Below are 24,642 nucleotides of genomic sequence, written 5' to 3'. Positions count from 1 at the left end.
CATTGATTCCTATGGGAAACATTGTTTCATCTTACAAACTTTTCATTTTAAGAACCTCATCCCGGAACCAATTAAGTTTGTAAGACAAGGTATCACTGTATTTCCCACCTTTTGAGAATGGGCGGAATACAACTGAAGTACGTAAACAAATATCCCATGGAAAGAATCAACTGACATTGGTGGAGAAAGGTTGGAATTTGTAAAGTACTGGGGATGCTTCATTAAACGTCTGCCACACTTAAAACATACATTTTAAAATTTTCATCCCCAACCCTGGAAGGAACGTTGACAGAAGTACAAATGACATGCAAGAGACCATATATAGCCCATGGGGAATTCCAGAATATGAGACAAGCAAAACATAGCCAGCAAATCTGCTTAGGCCTCTTAAATTTTCTGGAGAATTGGCATCAGGTCACAAGCATGAGAATATATTCAAGTTGTTTTTGGTCAAAACCTACACATGCAGTTGTTGTAACCATCTCTGGACTTAGGGTTCTTCTCAATTGGGCATCCAGATCTTCCAGAGGTTGTTGGGACTAGAACAAGGAAGAAATAATTAGACTTTGCTCCATAAAGCCTCCCAATACACACAGGTTCTTTAACAGGCAATAAACAGCCCAACAGTCACATCTTTACATTCACAAAACTATAGCTTTTTGTTCAAACCTATTCAAAGGCATTTGGCATATGTATGAAGTCTCTAATTTTATATTCATTTATTGCTTATGAGCTTCAGTTTGTTTATAGCAATCTTACTGGAAATATATATTGCAAACACTAAAGCAGAATATAGGTGTACACTAATAAATCTACTGAGCCATTGTGACTGTTAAGATACAAACCTCTTTTTTCTGAGCTGATATAAATATGCCTACCTACTCCTTTGTATTTTTCATACTGCCATTTAGAAATTTCTCAAGAACCATATTTTGCACAATAGTATATTACATTACATTATATTAAATACAAATTATCTGTGGCAAATGCACAAGTAAAATTACAATCACATCTACTTGAACCATGTTTATTACACTAAGTAGTTAATGTAAATTGGTAATCCACGTGTACATATCAACTCTTGCTATATAGCAGAATAATTGGAAATGGGGAGTGGGGCACCAATGCCTTCTATTTCTTTCACAAAATGGAAAACAACCTTCATGATTTGGGGCTCAATCAAAGGCCTATTAAGAAAGAATCTAATTATTCAGAGCCCTATCCTCAATATGCACAGTGAGGATTTAAAAATCCAGTAGCATTTACTACTAAGTTTACAAACTAACAATTTTAGTAAGTTTTTTAACTGTACTTGCAAGATCAAGTTTATATATAGATTTCCAGCGTATCCAATTGTATTTTATAACCCTTTTAGGACTGTGTAATGAAGGAATAGTATTGAAAATATTTTTTAAAAACCAGACACTAAGTAAAGACACTTTATATAAATAAATCTTAAATTGTACTATTTCAGTTTATATGATTTTGCTTTTTATATTTCTCTCTCTCTCTGTGAGAGAGAGAGAGGTGGGTAGGAGAGATCTTCTAAAAGCTTGAAGCCACTTCCATAGGAATTGTCCTTATTTCTGTCAGTGCAGCAGCAACCACACGAGGTAGGTTGCCCAAAGTGACTCAGTTGGTCTCTATTGCTCAGTGTGAACTTTAACCCTCTCTAGTTCTTGCCCAACATCTTAGTCACACTAACTCTAAAATGATATATCCATTCAGTTCTCTCTGGCATTAGTTAATGTAGATACGGTATCTACTGATGGTTTTCAACAGATGAAAGTGCATGTTCAACCTTGATTGGGCTTCCAAACCTAAGCTGGCTTAGCGCTGGTTAGTACTTGGATGGGAGACAAGAACTGTAGATTACACAGGAAAATAAAAAAGAATAACGAAGCAATTAATAAACCATTCTGTATCCCATCAGGATAACTGTGCGGTCTCATCTATGATCCCACCGATTCCTATAATCCAGATCCACAGAACTCAAAAGGCTCATATCATCAGGAGGCTTTGAAGAAAATGCTCCCTATAAAAACATTGCTTATAAGTGCCCCAAAATTTTGTAGCGGATTATTTATCAAAACCAGGCACACAGTATTTTCATTTCAATTCCCTGACGTGGTCCTCATTACCAACTGAACATGAAGCACAGGGACTTTGTTCATTGGATGTACCTTTTTGTAAAGGGGAAAAATACAATAGCTAATACACGTCAAATGTCAGAACACATTTAAATGGAACTGTGCACTGATATCAAGGAAGCTTGGTATCTTTAAACCAGTTTACAGAAAAGTTCAGCAGCTATTTTGTATTGGGAGAGAGAGGGACTGAAAATAAAAATATTTTTAAATAAGAAATCTCCCTATTATTAAGTGAGATTATGCAAGAAAAGGTTTCCCAGTTAATAAGAGGGTGTAGGAAGAACTATCATGCAATAGAGTTTAATTGAAGGATGCTCGTTGAAAGAGAAAACAGGAGAAGCAGATAGCCGTAGAGCACCTGAGTTAGTGTAGGTCCCGGAAAGGGTGGCAGCTGCTCACTGGGTTGAGCACCAGTTGGAAGTTCAGAACCTACTGGTAGTGCCTATGGATAGACATGAAATTAAAGTTTAGTGACAGAAGCAAAAAATTAAACTTCACATGGAACCAAAGTATTTCATTCTGGAGTATGGTGTCAAACTTGATTTCATTGAGGGCTGCATCAGGATTGTGCTTGTGTTTGACCTTGGGGGTCAAACTTGGTGTTAATTGTTGAAATTCTTTGTATCAGTAATACACCAAGAGCAAAACCTCAAGAAAGAAAGTAACCATTTTAAGACCCTAACCTTTTATCATAATAAGTAAAACGTGCATCCCTTTTTGGAGGGGAAGATAATAATCTGAAACCTATTGGGCAGAATATATTTCATGAAAAAAATAGTTAAGTTCTGTCCAAATATCAGTTATTGGCACTTCCCTTAAAAAAAAAAAGTATCTAACTTTCCATCTAAAGCTGAGCAATTTCTATCACTTTAAAGCAATGGTTCTCAATCTTTCTAATGCCGCAACCCCTTAATACAGTTCCTCATGTTGTGGTGACCCCCAACCATAAGTCCAGCGCCAATTCTCCCAACAGAGCTTTAAGCTGGTTGGCAGGAAGGTCAGAGGGACACTCCCATTGTAATACCTGATTGGTTGGATAGTAAAAATATCTTCCAAGGCACCAGAATAGAAGCTTTAGTTCTTAAACACCATAAGTAATTTGCCTTTTCCCATGGTCTTAGGTGACCCCTGTGAAACAGTCATTCAATCCCCAAAGGGCTCCCGTCCCCCAGGTTGAAAACCACTGGTTGAAACATTTTATCCCATTCTGTTAAAAAATAAGAAAGCCATATTAATTTGTGGTTCTCTCAAGCTCATCAATGAAAGGCAAAAAAATCTCATTAGAGATTAGAGACCTTGGGTAAACTCTTAGTCCAAGCTAATTTGGACAAATTTATTAATGTGACAAAATGAACTCCAAACCCAAATGATTAATGCACTCCTCTAGTATTTTAATAAGAAGCACCAAGGGAATAGTTATTATTTTAAACCCCATCTGTATCTTACATGGGGTTTGAACATGTATTATGTACATACTCTCTTTGGTTAAGTAGTTGTCACATGCTTAACTCAAAAATAAATACATTCAAAGCAAGATTAGCTAGAGTGAGGTTACAGTTGAAGGTTACAGTTATTCGAACTGTTTATGAGATCGGTCTAGCTACCATGCAAATGAAAGAAAAAGTTTAAAAATATGCTGAAGGAAACCATAAAATTGGTGGTTCTATTAAAAGATACTGGAGCATGCAAATTCAAGAAGGGAAAAGTTATGCTACCAACATTTGTTAAAACAGATGCACCAAAATATCAGCCTAACAACAAAGTTCTGGATAATTCCATTATACGTAATAGCAGTAAGTCTAAAGAATGGCATGAAGTTTTGAACATCTCCCTCTCCACTCCTCCATCAAAAATAGGTAGCTGTATAACCTTTAGTCTGGAATGATATCTCATTATCCTTTTTAAAAAAAGAAAAAACATTAGAAATTGTTGCAATATATCTTTATATATGATAGCTTGGGGAAATGTGTAACTCTACATAAGAAAACACAAAGGTTATTGTGTAAGTAACCATGTAAAAAAAGAATGAGTTAATTTGATCTTCATTGTTTTTCCCCCAGAAAACTTAAAAATAAACTCGGTCTCCATCCAATTTTTTTTAAAACTCTGTAACCTATTAGTTTTCCTTGTTCAACAGCATCAATGTTTTCTTTAATTTGGCAAAGAAATGTGGTTCATAATCTCTCCCACTTAATATTAATACTACTTAATACTAAGCAATGTCGTTTGGCGGGACCCAGGAGAAGAGCCTTCTCTGTGGCGGCCCCGACCCTCTGGAACCAGCTCCCCCCAGATATCAGAGTTGCCCCCACCCTCCTTGCCTTTCGCAAGCTCCTTAAAACCCACCTCTGTCGTCAGGCATGGGGGAATTGAAATTTCTCTTCCCCCTAGGCTTATAGAATTTATACAGTAGTACCTCTAGATACGAGTTTAATTCGTTCCAGAAGGGAGCTTGTATGTCGAACAACTCGTATCTGGAACAAATGCCTTTAGCCTTTGTTTTCCCCCTCCGAGATAACCAGAAGCAAGGATTCTTGCGCCACCTAGTGGACGCTCAGCTCGTATCCCGAATTTGAGCTTGGGTCTGGAACAGAAATTTCTCTCTCCTCGTGGCTCGTATCTTGGAATACTCGCATGTGGAGCAGCTCGTATCTAGAGGTACTACTGTACATGGTATGCTTGTATGTATGAGTGGTTTTTTAAAATTGGGGGTTTTTTAGATTGTTTTTAATATTAGATTTGTTTACATTGTCTTTTGATATTGTTGTTAGCCGCCCCGAGTCTTCGGAGAGGGGCGGCATACAAATCTAATAAATAAATAAATAAATAAATAAATAAATAAATAAATAAATAAATAAATAAATAAATAAATATATTTAAATAAAGACATCACATTACTCAGCTGTGATTGCAGATCTTAAACTGGTAAATCTAGGGATTCACATGTATGGGGTATGTTACTACAAACCAATATTCTGAAACATACTATGGCTGAGTTTTTATTGGCAGAAAACTACGCTTCAAAGATTGACTGTGATGAAATCTTGTCCACATTCCCAGGTGAAGGGAGTGCATTGGTTTGGCAAGAGTTCTGTCTACAGGTACAAAGCAACAAGGAAAATTGCTCAGAAGAATCTTAACATGTTTTCCTTGGTTACTGAAGCCTGACATAGACTCCATCCTATTGCATTCAATTTCCTGGTAATTTCTCAGTTCCAGGTGATTATAAATAAAAGTGCCATTAACAAGCACATTTAGCAGGGAAACAATCACATGAATATACATATGATCACCCACAGAATTATAGCTACAGTACAGAGACCGGATTGGTTAGCAATGGCTGTTATGGCAGTCCGGCATCATTCGGAGAGAACCCTGTAGGTCATATGCAAGAACCTCAAATGACCCCCGACTTACAACTTCCTTCCAGTTATCCATTGACTTTGCTTGTCAGAAGCCAGGGAAAGTTACAAATTATGATCACATGACAGTGGGACACTGCAAGGGCCATAAATATGAGAACTAATCGTAACTACCATTTGTTCAGCGCCGTTGTAACTTCAGATAGTCCCTGAACACGGAGCTGTTAAGCAAGAACCATTTGCAATGAACAGCTGTTATTTTGGGTTGTATCTATGCATCATGTACATAGATTTTATTTATTTTTATCCCACCTTCATTATCTTCATAAATAAGTCATGGTGGTAAACATACTTAATACACCTTCCTCCTCCTATTTTGCCCACAGCAATAACCCCGATGAGGTGAGTTGGGCTGTGTGTGTGTGGGATTGATCCAAAGTCACCCAACTGGATTTCATGTCTAAGACAGGACTAAAACTCAAGAGATTTCTGGTGTCTTAACCACTAGACTGTATTAGCTGAGGAGGCAGATATATAACTTTACAAAGTACACAGCTATGATGATATTTAATCACCACAGCCTTATCCCTCCATAAATTTATCAGGTTTAAAACCATCTAAGTTGGTAGGTCTCACTATGTTTTGTGGTAATTTATATAATTTAATTATGTGGGATATTGTGAAATACCTTTTATCCAATCAAATTCCCCTCCATTCCAATTCACTGAGCCAGCCAAAATTTTATTATGTCAAGTGGATACAAATTTTCTCTGTCCACCTCCTTTCACTTCGCTCATAACTTTTGGTATCTATTATTCCTCTTCTACTTTGCTTTTCTAACCAGAAATACAGAAAGCACAGATATTTATAATATTTAGCAAAGAGTTAAATGGATGAACTAACGCTAAGAAACTTATGAAGGTTGAACAAGGAAAGCATAGATAAATATTGAGCAGGCTTTTCATTTGACGTGATTTTAAATGTTTGATAAAAAAAAATACCGGATTCCTTACCGATGCCCGGTTAAGAGGTGGTTTTGAAGGAGGTGTCCCTGGTTTAGTTGTTGATGGTGCAGGACAGCACGTCATTGAGACGGAACTAATCGGGGTGCTTGCTTGTCCTGGAGTGGCAACTGGTGTCATGACAGGAAGACCCGTTGGACCAAGCACCAAACTTGCTGGTGGCATACTGGTACTTGCAATGGATGCCACAGGCTTTGTAGGCGCAACCGTAGTACTTGGTAAGCCGGGAATGCCTTGGGCCTCCATTGCTAAAGATGTTTCCATGGACACAGACGGGTGAGCTGTTCCAATTCCACCATGTTCACTGAAGAGGGATCGTAGCTTTTCTTCCAGGGTTTTTATGTCATCTATGCCAGGTGCTTTGGGCTGGGTGTCAATATCCCCTTCTAGACAATGTGTATGAGGTTGATTGGGTAATGGAGCTGGTTGAGGCTGACTGTGTATTAACGTCTGCTGGACAACAGGTATATTAGCTACTGGCTGTGCCAGTGGTAGGGCACCAGGCAAAGGGACCTGGGATAATACTGGGGTAGAAACTGCACCCAACGATGTTGCAAAGCTAGATGAGGTAACTATAGGTGGGACGGGTAGTGGCTGTACCAGAGGTTGATGGGAGCTGCTGCTAGACGTACCTGAGGCTCCTGTAGAGAGTATTGGTACAGAAACATGCACAGGTACTTCACCTGTAGGGCACAACTGTGGGTTTTCTGATGCCTGTTCACTTTCTGATCTTGGCTGCAGCACACTAACCACTACCATTTTTGCTAGGCTGGGAACAGAAGTGCTGGTGTTCAACTGAGAAGACTGTGAAACAATGCTCTGTGCCATAGATACAGGAACTGTTTGAGATGTTGTTGAAACAGCGCTACCAACTTGCTGGGGTGGCACTGGTGGCACCATAACACCCGATACTGTAACACTAGGCCCTGTTGTTGCAGCTTGTGGCAACGTCAGAGAAGCAGGCGTGCTAATACTAGTAACAATTTCTCCAGTAGCAGAAGCTGCCTGGACTACAGTTGTTGATAAAAATGAAGGTGCGCTGACACTCGAAGCCACTCCACTATTTAGCTGTGACCCAGGCAACACTGGTGGTGGAGAGCTTGGGACTGGCAATTCTTCACTCTCTGGAAGCCCCGTTTCTGTGGACTGAGTAGCCGATAAAGAAATACTAGTGGAGGGAGGAAGGGACACAGACGAAGCAGTTACAGTTGTAGATGGCAGCCCATTGGCATCTGAAGCTACAGAAGGAAAGGTAGGCATAGCTTGGTTAAAAACTGGGGGAGCTGTGCTAGGTCCTTCAGTGTGCTGCATATGCTTGAGTTCTGAGAAAGCTTGCTGCAGACTGAGTGACGATGCAGAATGTGAGAGATTCATCCCAGGACCATGAGATGTGGAAACACCTGAAGCAAAAAGACACAGTCAATCTTTTCAGAAAACTTATGCTGAAGGGCACTGAATGTAATCCTAATGCTTGCTAATGTAGTTTGCACATCTATAGGTAGTCCCTATTTAACAACAGCATTTGGAACCAGAGCAATGAGGACATAAAGCACAACCTGTGACTCTGCATCTAAGCGACAGTAGTCCCTTGCAGTCCCCTTACCATTGTTCAGTGAATTATAGCGAACCATTAAGTGATGTCTTGAGAGGACCACAACTTTCAACTTTCATTGGCTCTGTTTGTGAGAACACGGCAGGGAAGGTCAAAAGTTATGATCGTGAGACACAGGCACTGCAATGGTTGAAAATCCAGGTCTGTTGCTGAACCTCTGGAACACGGCTGTCAAATTTGTGGCCTGTGAGCCGGATGCGTCACCTGCTGGTCACGCCCACCTTCGGTTTAGCGAATAGAAAAAAGTCACCAGATGTCATGTGACACCACGAATTTGACACACTTGCCCCAGAGCATGACCACATGATCATGGGAGTGCTGCCACAGATAGAACTTCAAAGACATCTCATAAATTCAAATGGTTTGCTGAACAAGTGGTCGTTAATCAAGAACCACCTGTACCATCTTCCTAACGAACGAGTATAATAGCTTACGATAAATTAATCCAATTCTAATATAAACATAGAATGTGTGTGTGCATGTTTGTGTGTGTGTGTGTGTGTACAGACACAGAAAAAAATATAGTCAGAGCATGTGACACTAACAAAATCATTAAACACTATTATAGTTGGCCGGTGTTTTTACAACATGGAAAACAGTTGAAAATTCACGAGACAGTATTTTAAATCTTTTCTAGGATCTCATTTTGTTTTTAATTTTAAAATGTAATGTGATATCATGAACAGAAAAACACAATTGTTTGGGCTAGCTTTAGACAAGACAAATTAAAAGCTCAATATAGATAAAAAGGGCACTTCACATGTCAATAATTAAACAAAGAGAATCTTTGAAGATGCTCTCAACCACTAGATATGTATATCTGGTGAAAGGTGGATGTTTAGCTCAGGATAATCTACACCCTTTTTTATTTTTAAAATCCCAATTAAACCAAAGGAAGGAAGGAAATATGAACAAACATTTTGTGTAGGAATGCTATTTAACTTACCTGAATCAAAAAGCTCATATTCTGATGGAATGGAAGTGAAAAATTTCTGTTCTCGCAATCTACTTTCTGGTACAGGACTGACAATAAATCTTCTTCCAGCAGAGTGGACTACCTGAGTAAATGAATTAGGAGGTACACCTAAAATAAGAAAGAAAGAAAGAGAGAAAGAGAGAAAGAAAGAAAGAAAGAAAGAAAGAAAGAAATTGGTTATAATTGTGCAATTACATGCAATCCAATTTCTAATTCAATTTATTTATTTATTTATTTATTTATTTATTTATTTATTTATTAGATTTGTATGCCGCCCCTCTCTGAAGACTCGGGACGGCTATACATGTAGTCCTCATAGAACTAGCATTGTCACTGCTAAATGATGCAGTCATAAAACACAACATCCTATGACTGCAACATTCTTCTTCTTGTACTATATGCGTCATTGGACATTGGTGATCAGGTTGGCAATTCTATTTTTTTTCAACAACCGCATGAAAAAAGTGCCACTGAGTTTTGTCCAAACAAGTCCCTTAGGTTTTTAAGCCATATGTTCTCCTTCTGCCTGGACTTCGTTTGCCTTCAATCTTTCCCTGGAGGATTAAGTGAAGGATGCCCTGTTTTTCTGCGTGTCGCATCACATGCCCAAAATATTCTAACGTTTGCTTTTTAATGGCTTCGATGATTTCCCTTTGCTTTCCCAGGCAGCTTATCACCTCCTCATTTGTGATTTTGTTAACCCAGCTTATACGTAACAGCTGTCTGTAAATCCACATTTGAAATGCTTCTAGTTTCTTCAAGTGGTTTTCTGCCAGGGACCAACACTCTACTCCGTAGAGCAGGATAGAAAAGATGTAACATCTGACACGCCTGATTTTCAATCTTAGGCTTATGTCATGACTGCAAAAGACCCTGTTTTTTATTCTGTGGGTTGATGCTCATGGGGGAGGTTGGGTTGAGGCAGTCCATGCCCAAACTAGGGAGCCAGGGGAAACAGGTCGTGGTGCCATGGGAGCACAGGGGGGCCATGGGAGCTTATCGTAGTGTCATTCCCTGCCAACTTCCGATTGGTTTCGATTGTGGGAAGCTGGCAGGGAAGGTCACAAATTGTTACCATGTGCTGGAACAGCTGGAAATTTGAGGACTTGTTGCAACTTCAAATGGTTACTGACTGAGAGGGCAGTAAGCTAGGACTAACTGTAATAAAATAGGTAGTTGAAACCCTACAGTATCCTAAATCAAAATCACCGGGACCAAATCATAGTAGAATTAAATGGTACTTGCCTATTTTTTGTGGCATGGAAGAAACGGGATCTGGTTGCTTGAAGTCTCCATCCAATTTCTGTAACAAAGGAAAGTCTTAGAATTATAGTCATAATGATTAATTCAAACTTGTGTGTGTGTGTGTGTATTTGATTTCTATCTCGCTTTTCTTGGTTTGGCTCAAGATGGTGTACATAATGCTCCTACCTCCAATTTTTTCCTACAACAGCAGCCTGGGAAGTGGCCTGAGCTGAAAGTAAGTGACTGGTCCAAAGACAGCTGACCTTCAGTCTAACGAATTATCCACTACACTAACCTGACTCTCCATATTCCATCCACTTATATGTTACCCCAGAATAGAAACTCTGCTCACTGAAATACACATGGGTTCCATTGTAAATATTTTAATTTATTTGATATTTTGGTAACTTGCTTTTAAGTGTTATTAAATCTGTGAAAACTGTATCTTTAGATTTATTTACCATATTAAATCTATATATTGCCCAGCTTGCTGTTCTGGACAACTCTAGTGCAGGTGAAAATTACTGATTTAAACAAATCATCTAATCATTGAAAGTTTGATGTAAGAAAAATATTTCTCAAATGTTTCAACTTTCAAAGCAACTTCAGTTTCCTCACTGACCTTCTCCCTAGGCACTTACGGTAATTTGCTTTTTCAATTTGCAACGCAGACAATAAATAAAAGGAAATGGCTATTCAGAAAGTTGGAGCAATACAAAATGAGATGGAGGGTGGGACATTCGATCATCTTTGCTAAAAGACTGGTAAGGTTCCATCACATTCCTCTTTCTCCTTAATTGCTTACAGATGGTAAGCAATTTAAGACATATTATTCAACCTTAACATGGACTAAATTTGTAGTTCTTTCTTCCTCATAATTTCCCCTTTCTGTGTTATGTCTTCTTATGTCAGTGTTTTTCACCCATCAGAAATTTAAAATGTAGCTGGAAATTCTGAGAGTTGAAGTCTACACACTTCTATACTAGAGGCTACTTGCCATTGAACATATTTATGCCCACATTCCTGCCTGTGGAAACAAAGCAAAGAACCTTAAGGAAAGGAAGGAAATAAAATCTACAATAAACTGAAGTTGCTTTGAAAGTTGAAACATTTGAGAAATATTTTTCTTACATCAAACTTTCAATAAGGAAAGGGGGGAAATAAAATGGACAATACTACTGGAAGTGAAAACAGAGACCCACAATTATTCATATGATGGTTTAATTTCAGATTATAAATACCTTTTGTCACGACTGCTTAGAAAAAAGGAAAAGAATAGGAAAGAAACAATTTAAGATAAATGCTAGGACATCAAAGTCAACCCCTACCTGGCTCTGAATACCATCCATACTTTGATCGCCTTCTGCCTCCATACTGGGATCTTCATTGAGCATTTCATCTGCCTTTTCTATAATATCTCGAACTTGCTCAACAAACGAATCTCTCTCTATTGCTAGTATGAATTCATTTTGCACCTGCATATAAAATTGGGATTACAGTAATTATAGAATTGCTAGAGGATGATCCTCTGGAGCAAATAGCAACACTATCCTAGAAAACCTGTAAAAGATGCATTACACAGCATTCTAGGAAATACACTTTCTTCATCTATCTTCTAGCCCAACAATGGCAAGTGATTTTCAAAGGTACAAATGATAGTTGAATTGAGTATTAACAGAACAATAGTAAACATCCAGACAACTACATCTGGGTTGGCAACAGTTTTCCTTATCACTTTGCTACCCATTTGTGATCATGTGGATTTTTGCAGCTCAGTGGCAGCCCTAGAGCCAGATATGTCTATATTTGGCATAGAGATCCTTAACTGTCACTTTTCATTGCTTACTATAAATCACTATTTTAATTTCTTCTCCTTTAAGGAGTTACAAGTTTGAAAAGAAAAGCAATACAAAAATATGAAAATTTTATTATAGACATTGCTATAATCTTTTTTGCAAACACACACTAGTAATGACAGGAAAAAACTTGTCACTAAACGAAAAACTACTCAGTAACCATTTGATTTCAGAATTTTAAACCGTAGCTGTTAAAGCAGCTGCTTGCCAAATAAATGATAGTTTAGGAAAAAAAGGCAATAATCCTTGCATTAAAATTTTGATTTAACCATTTTCATACAAAAAAGCAGACTGTTTAACAGAAGTGGAAAACTGTAATAGACTGGACAGTACAGATTTTGGGAGGAAATGTACCAAAATTAAAAATTTGAAGACAGAAATATGATAAGGTAGGTTATTACTAAAACTAATGCTACCAATTCCTCATATGAGCTGTTTTACCATTATAGAAGCGATTTCCTCTGGATTGTCGCCATCCAAATCAAATTTGAAAGTAACCATTTTTCTGTTGTGTGTTTCTAGCTGGCATTCCACAACCCGATCACCTTTATTTGAAACCTGGAAAAACAGAATGATTTTCAAAATACAAATTGAATACAGAAGATCAACTACAAATATCCTGAGTTCAGTAATCCAGTGCAGTATTTATTAACCAATGTGTGCAGTAGTCATCTAGATGGGACACAATTCCTCTTTCTATCTCAGAAAGTAATGTGCGGGAGAGAAGCAGAGCCACCAGTCTAAAGTGCATGGAGAAAACGAAAATGAACACTAACAAAACAAGAAGCCTACAGGAGATTTAGGCTTAAGGGCTCAGAAAAAGTAGCATTTCATGCATATATTAATTGGGCAACAATTAAGGGGAAAATAAGGCAGTAAGGGCAAGCGCGTATTTCGGGGTTAAAAAAAAATATAAGACAGGGTCTAATTTTTGTGGAAACACAGTATTTAGTGCTATATTTCAATCAATACAATCTGTATTACACAAACAGGTGACTCACATTAAGAATTCTCAGTTTGGGACGTGTAGATTTCTCATGACGAGAACGGCTGCGTACGGATTTACGATAATGCCGCTTTGTAGTCCTCCCTTCGTGTCTACCACTGGATGCTGAAACACTTTCATTGCAATCACTTAAGCCTGAGGCAACATCTGAATGAGCGCTAAAAAAGAAAAAAAAAGGATTGTTAGTAATACTTCCCATTTTACAAATGAAACTGCTTTTACAGTTCTTTTATTTTCTTTATTTTAGGTAGTTATGGTGGGATGGTTCTTTTTCTTTATTTAAGTATATTGTTTAACCATCCTCTTCTAAAATAATGCTGTTTGAACAATAGCAATGGGATCCAGAAAGCGTTGGTCCGTACTGCCCCCAGAGTTGCAAATTGGGTAATGTAATTGCTAAGCTGTGCGTTGATCAGAGTAGCAAAGAGGTCTACTGCTGGCATACCAAATATGCCTGTCAGCTCCTTGAATAGCACCAATTTCAGTTACCATTCAGCTTGGTCCACCGAGGACTGACTGAGCCAATCATCTTGCACATTGGTGATACCCAAGATGTACTCCGCCCAAAGGGAGATAAGATGTTGTTCCCCAAAAGGGCAAGTTGACGGGCCTCCATCATCAGGGGCTGGGACCGCATGCCTCCCTGACAGTTGACGTGTTCGTTGGTCATCACCAACACATGATGGTTTGTCACCAAAGGACTAAAATGGTGAAAGGTCAGATGTATTGATTGTAGCTCCAGCCAATTTATGCTGCATTTGCAGTCCTGCTCAGTCCATTGACCTTGGACCACATGGGAAGCAATGTGGGCACCCCAGGCTGTCAAATTTACATCTGTTGCCAGGACCAATCAATCTTGTTCTCAAAACAGGCTGCCATTGGAAAGAGCCTGAGATTCCCACCATGTGAGAGACACGATGATGTGCGGTGAAAGATGCACCCTGGCCGGAGAAGGGCCCCTGCTGGACTTCGGAAAAGGCAAGAGAAACCACTAGAGGTCCCGGGAATGAACACGGGCACATGGATCAATGGCAAATGTGGACACCATCTTGCCTAGTAAGTTGGGCAATGCAGATATCTGAGCTGATCAGTCTCTCTGAATAGTAGCAACCAACTGTTGAATACTAGCCTAGCGGTCAGGAGAAATATATACTCTATCTTGTACTGAGTCAATTACAGCTCCCAGATTTAATAATCTAGTAGTTGGAGATAGGTGGTTCTTCTCCAGATTAATGGAGAATCCGTGATGCCTCAGGGCCTGGATGGTTGTTTGTAAGTTGTCATGAGCCTGGGAAGGGGAAAATGACTAAATTAATAGGTAGCACTGGACACGCATACGTGTGGCCCTTAACATTACGACCAGAGCTTCTAACAATTTAGTAAATACTCTAGGGGGTGAAGACAAACCAAACGGCATTGCTCTATATTGGTAATGAGTTCCAGCAAACTAGAATTTCAGAAATTGTCAATGATGCAGAACAATAGGCACATGTAAATATGCCTCTGTAAGGTTAATGGAACAGAGGAAGTCGCCCTCCCTAATGTTCTATAAGATAGTGGAAAGTGAATGTATCTTGAACTGTTTATAGATGACATAACAGTTAAGTAGTTTGAGATTGAGAACTTGTGTTCTTGTGGGGCGTGGCTCTGCCATTTGTCTATTGCTATGTCCTGGTGGGGTGTGGAAAGTTGATGACCCGGGGGTGCAAATGCTCTTCTGATGAATGGTCAGCAGTTGAATACAGCCAGTGTAGTGGAAGTGGTGTGAGCCTAGTTCAAATGGTATTTGCACCCTTTACAATGAGGTAATTGATTCTCAAGAGGTATCAATGTGTATAGGAGATGGTTGAATGGTTGCTGAGCTGTTACTGCTCATCCCGGGCTCAAAATGACCACCATGTTAACAAATTGGCCGCCGCTATCTTGTGGTTGTACGGCCGTCCCAATGCTATGACGATCAATTGATTAGTGGCTAGTTAAGCTGCTGCTGCCACTTTGCCCCCAGTGGCATCCTCATGCTGCCCCAGAAAGGGCTGCTTGCAAAGAAATTGGGGCAACTGCTCAATTATTGCCTGAATGGACAGACTGCCTCCGTAGACGTCAAAAAAATGGCTGCCGTAATCCCCGTTCACCAGATGGAGTGATAAAAGGCGCCGATGATCATATGGATGTCTGACAGTTGGGATCAGATCCCCCGATCCTCCTCGACTAAATAGTGCTTTAATCAATCGACCTTCCTGAGAGCCCTCAGAGAAATAAAAGTGGCTGGCAGTCTTTCAAAACAGTCCTACACCGACAGGCAAAAAAGCCTCTGCCTGAGGAAGACCAAGCCGCCACTCAACTGCAATTTAAATCCCAAAGGCACAATTCAGTCTTAGATGTTACAAGACAAAACAAACTCACAGTACCAGAAGAAAAGTTAAAACCCTCGCAATGAATATAGCAACCAATTTTCACCAGGTCTGAGAGGAAAGGTGGCAGAACCATCCTTGCTGAGCAACCGGGTGAAAAAAAATGAAAGTTATACAACAAGGGCATCACCTAAACAGCTTAGACAGATTCAGTCCAACCAGAGATCAGACAGATTTAAGCCATTCCTGGATGCTATATCCACCATGACGGAGAACAACAACATCTACAACTTTTAAAAATATTTTAATTTTAACAGGCCATGTCATTCTCATTAAGGCAAGCAACAAAACAATGGAAAATTATATTGGTATACATATAACTATTTATATTTGGGAGGTGGGGGGCGGAGGAAGAATCCTTTAAGATTTTTGTATTTCATACTGAATAAAACACAAAATGTTCTGAATATTTAACCTAAAGGCACAATGAGAACTGTAAATAAGCTCCCCCCCCTCTTTTTAGAGTTCATAACCTAGACTGACTGACAACAATAACCCAATCAACAGAAATCTGGCAGAGATCATAAAATACTGTTATTTATCTATTAATAAATAAATTTTACATACGTGACTCTATGATATTGTTACTCTTTAAAACTATCGTATCAAATAAGGAAAGCAACATCTTAAATTGTTTTTGCAATCTATAATTATAATAGTCCAGCAAAGAGCATCATATACAGTAATACCTCATGATACGAACTTAATTGGTGCAAGGAGGAGGTTCGTAAGACGAAAGGTTCGTAAGCCGAAACATTGTTTCCCATAGGAAACAATGTAAAGTCAATTAATCCATGCAACCAAAAAACCCCCCGCAAAAAAACGGCTTTCGGCGACTGCTGGGAAGCCGCGCGGCTGTTTTAAAAGGTGACAGCCGGCCTGGGGGGCTGCTGGCAAGCCCCCCAGGCCGGCTGTGACATTTTAAAACAGCCGCGCCGCTTCGTAGCTGTCTCCTGAAGCCGAACGCAGAAATTCGGCTTTAGCGTTCGGCTTCGGGAGACACCTGCGAAGCGGCGCGGGTGTTTTAAAAGGTCGCAGCCGGCCTGGGGGGCTTGCCAGCACCCCCCTGAACCGAACCCGGGGTTCAGCAAAATTTTGCCTCTTCTTACGAACTTTGTTCGAGTTACGAACCGGCGTTCGGGAGGCTTCTGGGAAGCCCCGCCGCCCGGCTGTCACCTTTTAAAACAGCCGCGCGGCTTCCCAGCAGTCTCTGAACGCCGGTTCGTAACTCGAAAAAAGTTCATAAGAAGAGGCAAAATTTTTCTGAACCCCGGGTTCGTATCACGAGTTGTTCGTAAGACGAGGGGTTCGTATCTTGAGGTACCACTGTAGTATAATTTACTATATAGTACAACTTTGTATCCTAACAGCAGCAAAATACAGTGATACCTCATCTTACAAACGCCTTGTCATACAAGCTTTTCAAGATACAAACCCGGGGTTTAAGATTTTTTTGCCTCTTCTTACAAACTATTTTCACCTTACAAACCCACCACCGCCACTGGGATACCCCGCCTCCAGACTTCCATTGCCAGTGCTGCTGGGAATCCCCTGAGGCTCCCCTCTATGGGAAACCCCACCTCTGGACTTCCGTATTTTTGTGATGCTGCAGGGGACTCCCAGCATGGGAATCCCAGCAGCACAAAAACAGGCGCTTCGCTGGCAACGGAAGTCCAGAGGTGTAGTTTCCCATGGAGGGGAGCCTCAGGGGAATCCCAGCAGTGCAAAAACGGGCACTTCGGCTGGCAAAAGGGGTAAATTTTGGGCTTGCACGCATTAATCGCTTTTCCATTGATTCCTATGGAAAACATTGTTTCGTCTTACAAACTTTTCACCTTAAGAACCTCGTCCCGGAACCAATTAAGTTTGTAAGACAAGGTATCACTGTACATCCTTCTCTAGGTGCTAAGCTTTGGTACCGGCTCCTTAAAGCACGTGAAGATATCTGGCTACCAAAAAGCAACAGCAAGCCAAAAGCAACATACTCTTTGCATTTAGCCCGAACAGTATACTAACGCTCAGTAACAAAGGAGCTAGATACAACCCTCCTGAACTTTCAGACTCATGCTGGAGCATTTCTCTTACCAGAATGTGTTAGAGAGAAATTCTGCTGAAATATTCCTTGAGGATGAGCTCCACCATAAGTCTCAAAGCTTGGAAGGCTAAACCTCTGGTCCAGGTGACCGGCCCAGATTGGATCTTGCCAAATTATTCTACGACACGTATATTTGTCTTCATTCAATAAAGAAACTATTTTGTGTAAGTTAGAATTTGTAACCTCAACATTGTTATTAGCAGTGTTTCCTCTGCACCTAAATATGTGATTTTTTTTACAGCTGCCATTTTCTCCAACCAACTTTCCTCCTTGCTCCACTGGTCTTAGCCAAGAGCATTAGGGACAGAACTAATATCTGCAATGTCAACTTGGAAGCATATTTTAAAAAGTGGAAAAAACAAACCCTCGATCTAATCATGACTCAGAAATTAACAAACCAATGAGGACACTTAGAACATACTGGAACAGCCTTATTTTGTTTTACATTCAGAACAAAATCAGAATGTTTTGTTCCAGGACTAGGAAGTGGGAGTTTTGTTTAAAGAATGGAATAGCATGCAACAAAATGAATATATCTACAACAGCTTAATAAATTATAAATACTATGCAGTTTTTTACTGTATGATATCTACTTTAAGAAAGATTTATCTTCTTCAAGAGTAAAAGGAAAGTTATTATTAGGTGATTATGCTGAATATATTGAGTTCTTGCATGTTCTAAGTATCTCGGAAAATGTATTCCAATTTGAAAAACATAGTTTTAGCTTACATACAAAATTAACTAAAAACATTCTCAAATCTGAGAATAATAATATCAGTTTCTTTCCTATCACAGCTGTGTCTTTCCAAAGCAGTAGCTTAATATTTACCTGTCGATTGAAGAAACTAATGGAGTTGATTGTGAAGGTTGCTGCTGTATTGAAGGTTGAGGCTCTGGAGGTGCAATCTGACTGATTCCAGGAGTTGTACTCTGCAATAAGAGAACTGAACATTGAAGTACCTTCTTAAACTGTTTATTTTAATCTGATATCACAGTCCAATCATCTATGCAACTAGAAGCTTTTGAAAAGCACTCTCTACATCTTTTAAAGCATCTAAGTGAATTCGAACTGTTAACTTTCAGAGGGTTTCTCGTGCAAATTCAAGAAGTCAACCATGAGATTAATGTGACATCAAAGCTTGCCATGCAACCAAAAATCTTACTTAGCAGAATGTGCAACAGAAAAGCCAATGAAGAATGCAGGGGTAATTCAAATCTCTTCCATTAATAACAGGGCTGCAGAGAAGAGTTCTGAGGAAAAAAATTTTTTTTTTCCAGAGGTACTACAGAGAATCTGTATCTTATTTAAAGGGCATTACTAGCCAGGAGAGAAGTACTAGCAAGTAATTTTGCATCTGGGAGGCCCACTCACTTCCCAACAGCACAGCCAGGGGCAACAAGGTTTCCACATTGGCATCACATTCTGCTGTAAGAGAAATTCATTTGAAAGTTAACATACAATATTAGCTGGAATCTGAAAACCGGGACTGGCTCTACAACTGACGCTTTCAAATTCTGTTTCTAAAGCACATTCCCAACAACATGCAGTTCATCCATTTACCTCTAATGCTGTCTGCTGGGTGGAAGCAGACTGGGGCACTTGAACCTGTCCTCCTAGACTGCCCAAAGAAACTAAAACATTCTGTTCCATGTAAGGCTGCCCTACCGCAGCAAGATAGCTTGGCTGAGCCAATGCTTCTGTGGGTAAAGGAGGGGACAATACTGCAGAAGGAAGGCAAGCAGAAGCCACAGAAGAGGAAGCAATATTTGAGTCTCCAATATACTGTGCTGGTAGCCGAGGTGGGAAGCCCTGTGATAAATGAGGAAGCCATGTTAGCTTATTTTAGTGTGACTGGTATGAAACAGTATGAAATAGACAAGAAAGGAGAAATTGCAAGCCAGGTTGTTAAAAGTGTGTCTTTGCCCAACCACCAATTTAGACAGCCTTATTTAAGAATTATTTATAGACAAGAAGCCTTATTTCTTGTCTATAAAGCCTTCGGGTAAACTTTACCTTCCAAGCCATCATGTAGCCTGTATCTCTGTAGCTAGCAACTACTCCTCTTTGAAAGAAGAGCTTTGGCTGCAAACACTTAAACCTCAAGGTGAACTATGCTACTCATGGTGAAGGGTTGTTTTTTTTAAAAAAACACCTCTGTATTTCATCTGACCCCCTTCTCCCATTATTTTTTTAATTCTAAAGGTATGTTTGGCAAAATAAAAAAAGCAAATGGTATTTTCATATTCTAAAATTAGAGAGAATATGCTGAGCATATGTTCACAATGTAGAAAGCAACATAACATTAGAGAACAAGAATAAAAAAAATATCAACCAAACAATTATCTTGTTTGTTCTCCCAAAAGAGCGTACCTTCTATTTTAAGGAGATGAAAACTGATAGCCAAAATCCCTCCCAATCATCTTGTCACTATAAAGCAATTCGAAGGAAGTATCTGAATTATTATACATCCCTTCTTATATCTAAGCATGAGACAGTACATGGGATTTAAACAGAAATTTAAACTTTTTTTAGACATTAGTAGCTGCTTTTACACTATTAACTAATAAATGCTATCTTTTAAAATAAAAGCATCACTGCTTTTTTAAAATAAAGGTTCTGATTTTTTAAAGACACAGATTTAGCTTTAAATCAGAAGATTCCCATGTACAGTGATAAACTATATATTCCTATTTATTCTTCTTCCATATAAAGCAGAGCTCCCATATTCAAGATTTTTCATGGGGATGAAAACATTGAGGAACTGATGGGATTACAGAGAGGGACTTTTGCTTGACTCCCCAAATACCTGGTACAGAGCATCTGTAGTTGGAACTGGAACTTCAGCAGTTTGTCCCAGAGTAGAAGACAATCCCATGGATTGAACACCTGGCTGAAGAAGTTGTGGGAGCACTTGGCTGGTCAGCTGAGCCACAGGTTGCAAGAGAGTTGGAAGCTGGCTAGGGACAACAGTTGAGCCCACAGGAATAGCAGCTGCTGTAGCAGATGTAGCTAGAGTAAGCAATGGCTGGTTAATGCCAGCTGCCATAGAAATGGATAAAGATGGGAAGCATGGCTGAGCTACAGACACATGAGGTGCTGCCATGGGCATCTGAGAGGCTGAGAACTGTGGAAGAATTGGTGGTTGTATGGGCTGCCCCACTGGGAGGAAATGAGACAGGACTGGGGCAGCTGAAGGCTGAGCAAGGGAAGGTGCTCCCATAGGTAACTGTGATTCACCCTGGATGATCGGCACTGTTTGGGAAACAGGAAGCTGGGGAAGTAAAGAAAAATAGAGATAGGGTTTTAAGAAGCAGGGTTGCAGATAGCATGTTCTGTACTGCATTAGTGCAAGAAAGAAAAAAATTGTTACATTTTACTTAGTAAGAGGGAATAAAAATATATTTGGTAAAACTAGCAGGAAGGTTACTTAGCCAAGATTAAAGGAGAAAGGCTATAGAAAAGAGCAATTTTAAGGAAAGTTCAGTATTAGATTATCAGGCTATTGTTTCCAATTCACTCTCGAAATTATACATACCAAAGGCACTCTACTTTTTTCAAAAACCATCCTATTACATAATTTTAGATCATGTACAAATTCATGCAGGGAAGTCTTTCCCTTTCATAAATTGATGTTCCTTTCATCCACTTTCATTAATACATCTTTATTATTTTTTCCACTGCTGGCCTGTCTTTTTTATCCACATGAAAATAAAAATCTAAACTTAGATTTTTAGACAGCCTAGAGGGTGGCTTAAAAATATCAAGTTGTACTATACCTGTGTCCCAACAGGTACCTGAGGCATAGGCATTACTTGTGCTTGTTGTGTTACTGGCTGTAGTGGAGCAGCTCCAGTGGAAGCTGGTGGCTGTGGAACTTGGTATTGCCCAGCCTGCTGGGGGGTGGTTGGCTGTTGGGTAGTCTGAGATGAAGAAATGAAATAAAAAACGAAAATGAATTCAGAAATATTTCATTTAAAAAATACTCGATTTGGAATAGGTGTGGCTTCTGCAAGCATGGATTCTATGAACAGGAATCATACTGACATGAAAATAAAATGAGCAGATCGTAGTTTTCAAATACTGCTGCGCTACAACCACAATCAACCCAAACCAGTCCCTTCAACATTGGGGATATGTGGAATTATAAATCAACTTTTATAGCTAACAGTATTTTAAAATACTGTATGTAAATTGGATAGCTATACAATTTGCTTAGTTAACCAATAAATTTTGTTTGGTCACTTATATTCATAGCCAAATAGAAATGGAGGAAAAGGTTCTCCTTTTTCAATTTAAGAGCAGGTTTAGCCAAATTAACCAGCTTTTGATTAGCTGAAATCAATTGTTATTGTTCTTAATACTTGATACTTAATACCTCCGGTAATACTTAACACTTAATACCTCCAGAACCGCCTGCTACCGCACGAATCCCAGCGACCGATAAGGTCCCACAGAGTTGGCCTTCTCCGGGTCCCGTCGACCAAACTATTCATTCATTTATTTATTTATTTATTTATTTATTCATTCATTCATTCATTCATTCACTCACTCACTCACTCACTCATTCAATTTTTATGCTGCCCTTCTCCTTAGACTCATGGCGGCTTACAACATGTTACCAATAGCACTTTTTTTTTTAACAGACCTAGGCTATTGCCCCCACAATCCGGGTCCTCATTTTACCCACCTCGGAAGGATGGAGGGCTGAGTCAACCTTGAGCCGGTGATGAGATTTGAACTGCTGACCTTCAGATCTACAAGTCAGCTTCAGTGGCCTGCAGTACAGCACTCTACCTGCTGCGCCACCCCGGCTCATCATAAATGTCGTTTGGCGGCCCCCAGGGGAAAAGCCTTCCCTGTGGCAGCCCTGGCCCTCTGGAATCAACTCCCCCCGGAGATTAGAACTGCCCCCACACTCCTTGTCTTTCGTAAATTACTCAAGACCCATCTATACCGCCAGGCATGGGGGAGTTGAGACACCTTTCCCCCAGGCTTTTTTATATTTATGTTTGGGTATGCATATGTTGTTTGCTTTTTAAAATATGATAGGGTTTTATGTGCTTTTTAATATTAGATTTGTTTTTCGCTGGAATATTGTTTTTATTATTGTTGTGAGCCGCCCCGAGTCTTCGGAGAGGGGCGGCATACAAATCTAATAAATTAAATTGAATTGTCCAGTATACAGTTATTTTTGCATGATACAAAGAGGGGTTTTATCTGCACAACCTGATAGATGGCAAGCCTGAAAATGCTGAAAATGGCTGTACCAACTCACCATGTTGGCTTCTATGCCTAAGGAAAATGAAAATACTAAAGCAAGAGTGGAGTTAAATGGAAAATATTTCTGCATCGATAGCAGAAAAATGTGCAAAACCTAGAAAGTCTGGTTGTTACATCAGACCAGTTGCTAAATTTATAGTATTTCCATAAGTATAACCCATTTTTGAATCTACAGCATCAAAGGAAAAACACCAAAAGTGCTAGGAAAATACTTTGAGGGATGTCCCTCAATCTACAAAATGATACGGCTAACAATCATTCATCATTACCAGTTGATTTTGCTGCAAAACTTGTGATGATGCACTCACTGATGATTCATTTGAGGATGGCTGCCCTGGCATCTGCATAGAAGGGAAAGAGAATCAGAATCAGACTATTTATAAATTTCTGTATTGGGAACATTGAAACTATAATGACCTAAAGTAATAATTGGCCTGAAATGGAAAAGCACTTCATTTTTATCAATTAGGACTGTGCAGTAATCCCAATTGCCTAAAAAGGACTTCACAGTGCATCCATCTGCAACACTTTTAAGCAGTTGCATTTTTCTAGTAATCAAATTCAGTTACTAGTATAAAAATGCAATATGTGTTTGTGAGTGTGTGTGTGTGTGTTGTTAATAATAATAAAAATAACCTGTACTAGAAATAGGTGCACACACTCAATATCTATAGGAAAAATGCTACTGATCTCTATTTTAAAATTTTAAATTTCCTTCAGTTTTTCAAAGATTTATATCAGCCTAATCTATCACTCAATGAGAAAAAATGCTAAACTATAGTTAGGTAAAATAATGGTATTTTTTAGCCAAATCTAGACAAATACAAGAACCTTATTAGAAATTTCCCAAAGATCCTGTAAGAATCAGCCATTTTTTTTTCAGAAAAAGCACCCAAAGCCAAGGGTTAGTCATTTAAAAATTTTGAATGAGTAAGCAAGCAAAATCAAAACTACACAGTTATGAATGGATGTAAAACTGGAATGGCAATGACCACCTTTTGCAATCATTCCCATATAATGAATTATGTATTGGAATGAATTTCAATGTATAATGTACAACAAATGTTTTCAAAAAAGAAAAAAAAACTGAATTTATGTTTTAATACATGAGTGACAGGAGAGAAAAGGGTTGGAGAGCTATACAAAAGAGGGGAGTATTTTTTTAGCTAAAATGAAAATATAGGAATTATACAGTAAGAATTTTTATTAAACAAGCATACAGTATTCAAAAGTTCATGTTAAGGGGGAAATGTAAAAACAGTTCTGGAGTCATCCTGAGGGGGATAAAATACTATTTCTTGAAATATCTTGCAATATACACCCGGATAATTAGGTAACCATCTTGAAATGTTCAAAGTACAATTTGTTTATACTTTCACTCCATTTTCCAAGATTCTTAGACCCACCAACTCCCCATCACAGATCTTATTAGAATCACAAGAAATAGCAATAAAGTACCAACCAATAGTACAAAGTGTTTAGGTAGGGACAGATATTGTTTTGGGGTCAAGGTACCTTTGAGTGTGAAACTTGAATATACTAATATATTATATGTATTTATATTGGCTGTACCCACGTAGCAGTTTGTAAGGTTGTCTTAAATTAGAACAGTATTTCTCAACCGTG

General features: G+C 39.1%; 1 protein-coding gene across 11 annotated transcripts in view; it reads right to left on the bottom strand.

Annotated features, from left to right (window-relative positions):
• The window catches only part of WNK1 (WNK lysine deficient protein kinase 1), a 121,614-nt gene that overhangs the window by 27,362 nt on the left and 69,610 nt on the right, over positions 1-24,642 (bottom strand). For 3 of the 11 annotated variants that reach the window (XM_070756450.1, XM_070756451.1, XM_070756460.1), the window contains 13 exons: positions 23,286-23,357; positions 21,513-21,656; positions 20,543-21,007; positions 19,297-19,545; positions 18,565-18,665; positions 13,225-13,387; positions 12,665-12,781; positions 11,696-11,842; positions 10,368-10,425; positions 9,093-9,230; positions 6,526-7,934; positions 2,509-2,592; positions 462-539 (listed from right to left, as the gene is read on the bottom strand). In XM_070756450.1, the coding sequence (XP_070612551.1) occupies positions 462-539; positions 2,509-2,592; positions 6,526-7,934; positions 9,093-9,230; positions 10,368-10,425; positions 11,696-11,842; positions 12,665-12,781; positions 13,225-13,387; positions 18,565-18,665; positions 19,297-19,545; positions 20,543-21,007; positions 21,513-21,656; positions 23,286-23,357 (3,225 nt within the window). The remainder of the gene's footprint in view (positions 1-461; positions 540-2,508; positions 2,593-6,525; positions 7,935-9,092; positions 9,231-10,367; positions 10,426-11,695; positions 11,843-12,664; positions 12,782-13,224; positions 13,388-18,564; positions 18,666-19,296; positions 19,546-20,542; positions 21,008-21,512; positions 21,657-23,285; positions 23,358-24,642) is intronic. The other 8 variants (XM_070756452.1, XM_070756453.1, XM_070756454.1 and 5 more) reach the window with 5 other exon arrangements.

Source organism: Erythrolamprus reginae, chromosome 6 (assembly GCF_031021105.1).
Source record: "Erythrolamprus reginae isolate rEryReg1 chromosome 6, rEryReg1.hap1, whole genome shotgun sequence".
Taxonomy (NCBI): domain Eukaryota; kingdom Metazoa; phylum Chordata; class Lepidosauria; order Squamata; family Dipsadidae; genus Erythrolamprus; species Erythrolamprus reginae.
This window is presented reverse-complemented; position numbering and strand designations above follow the sequence as displayed.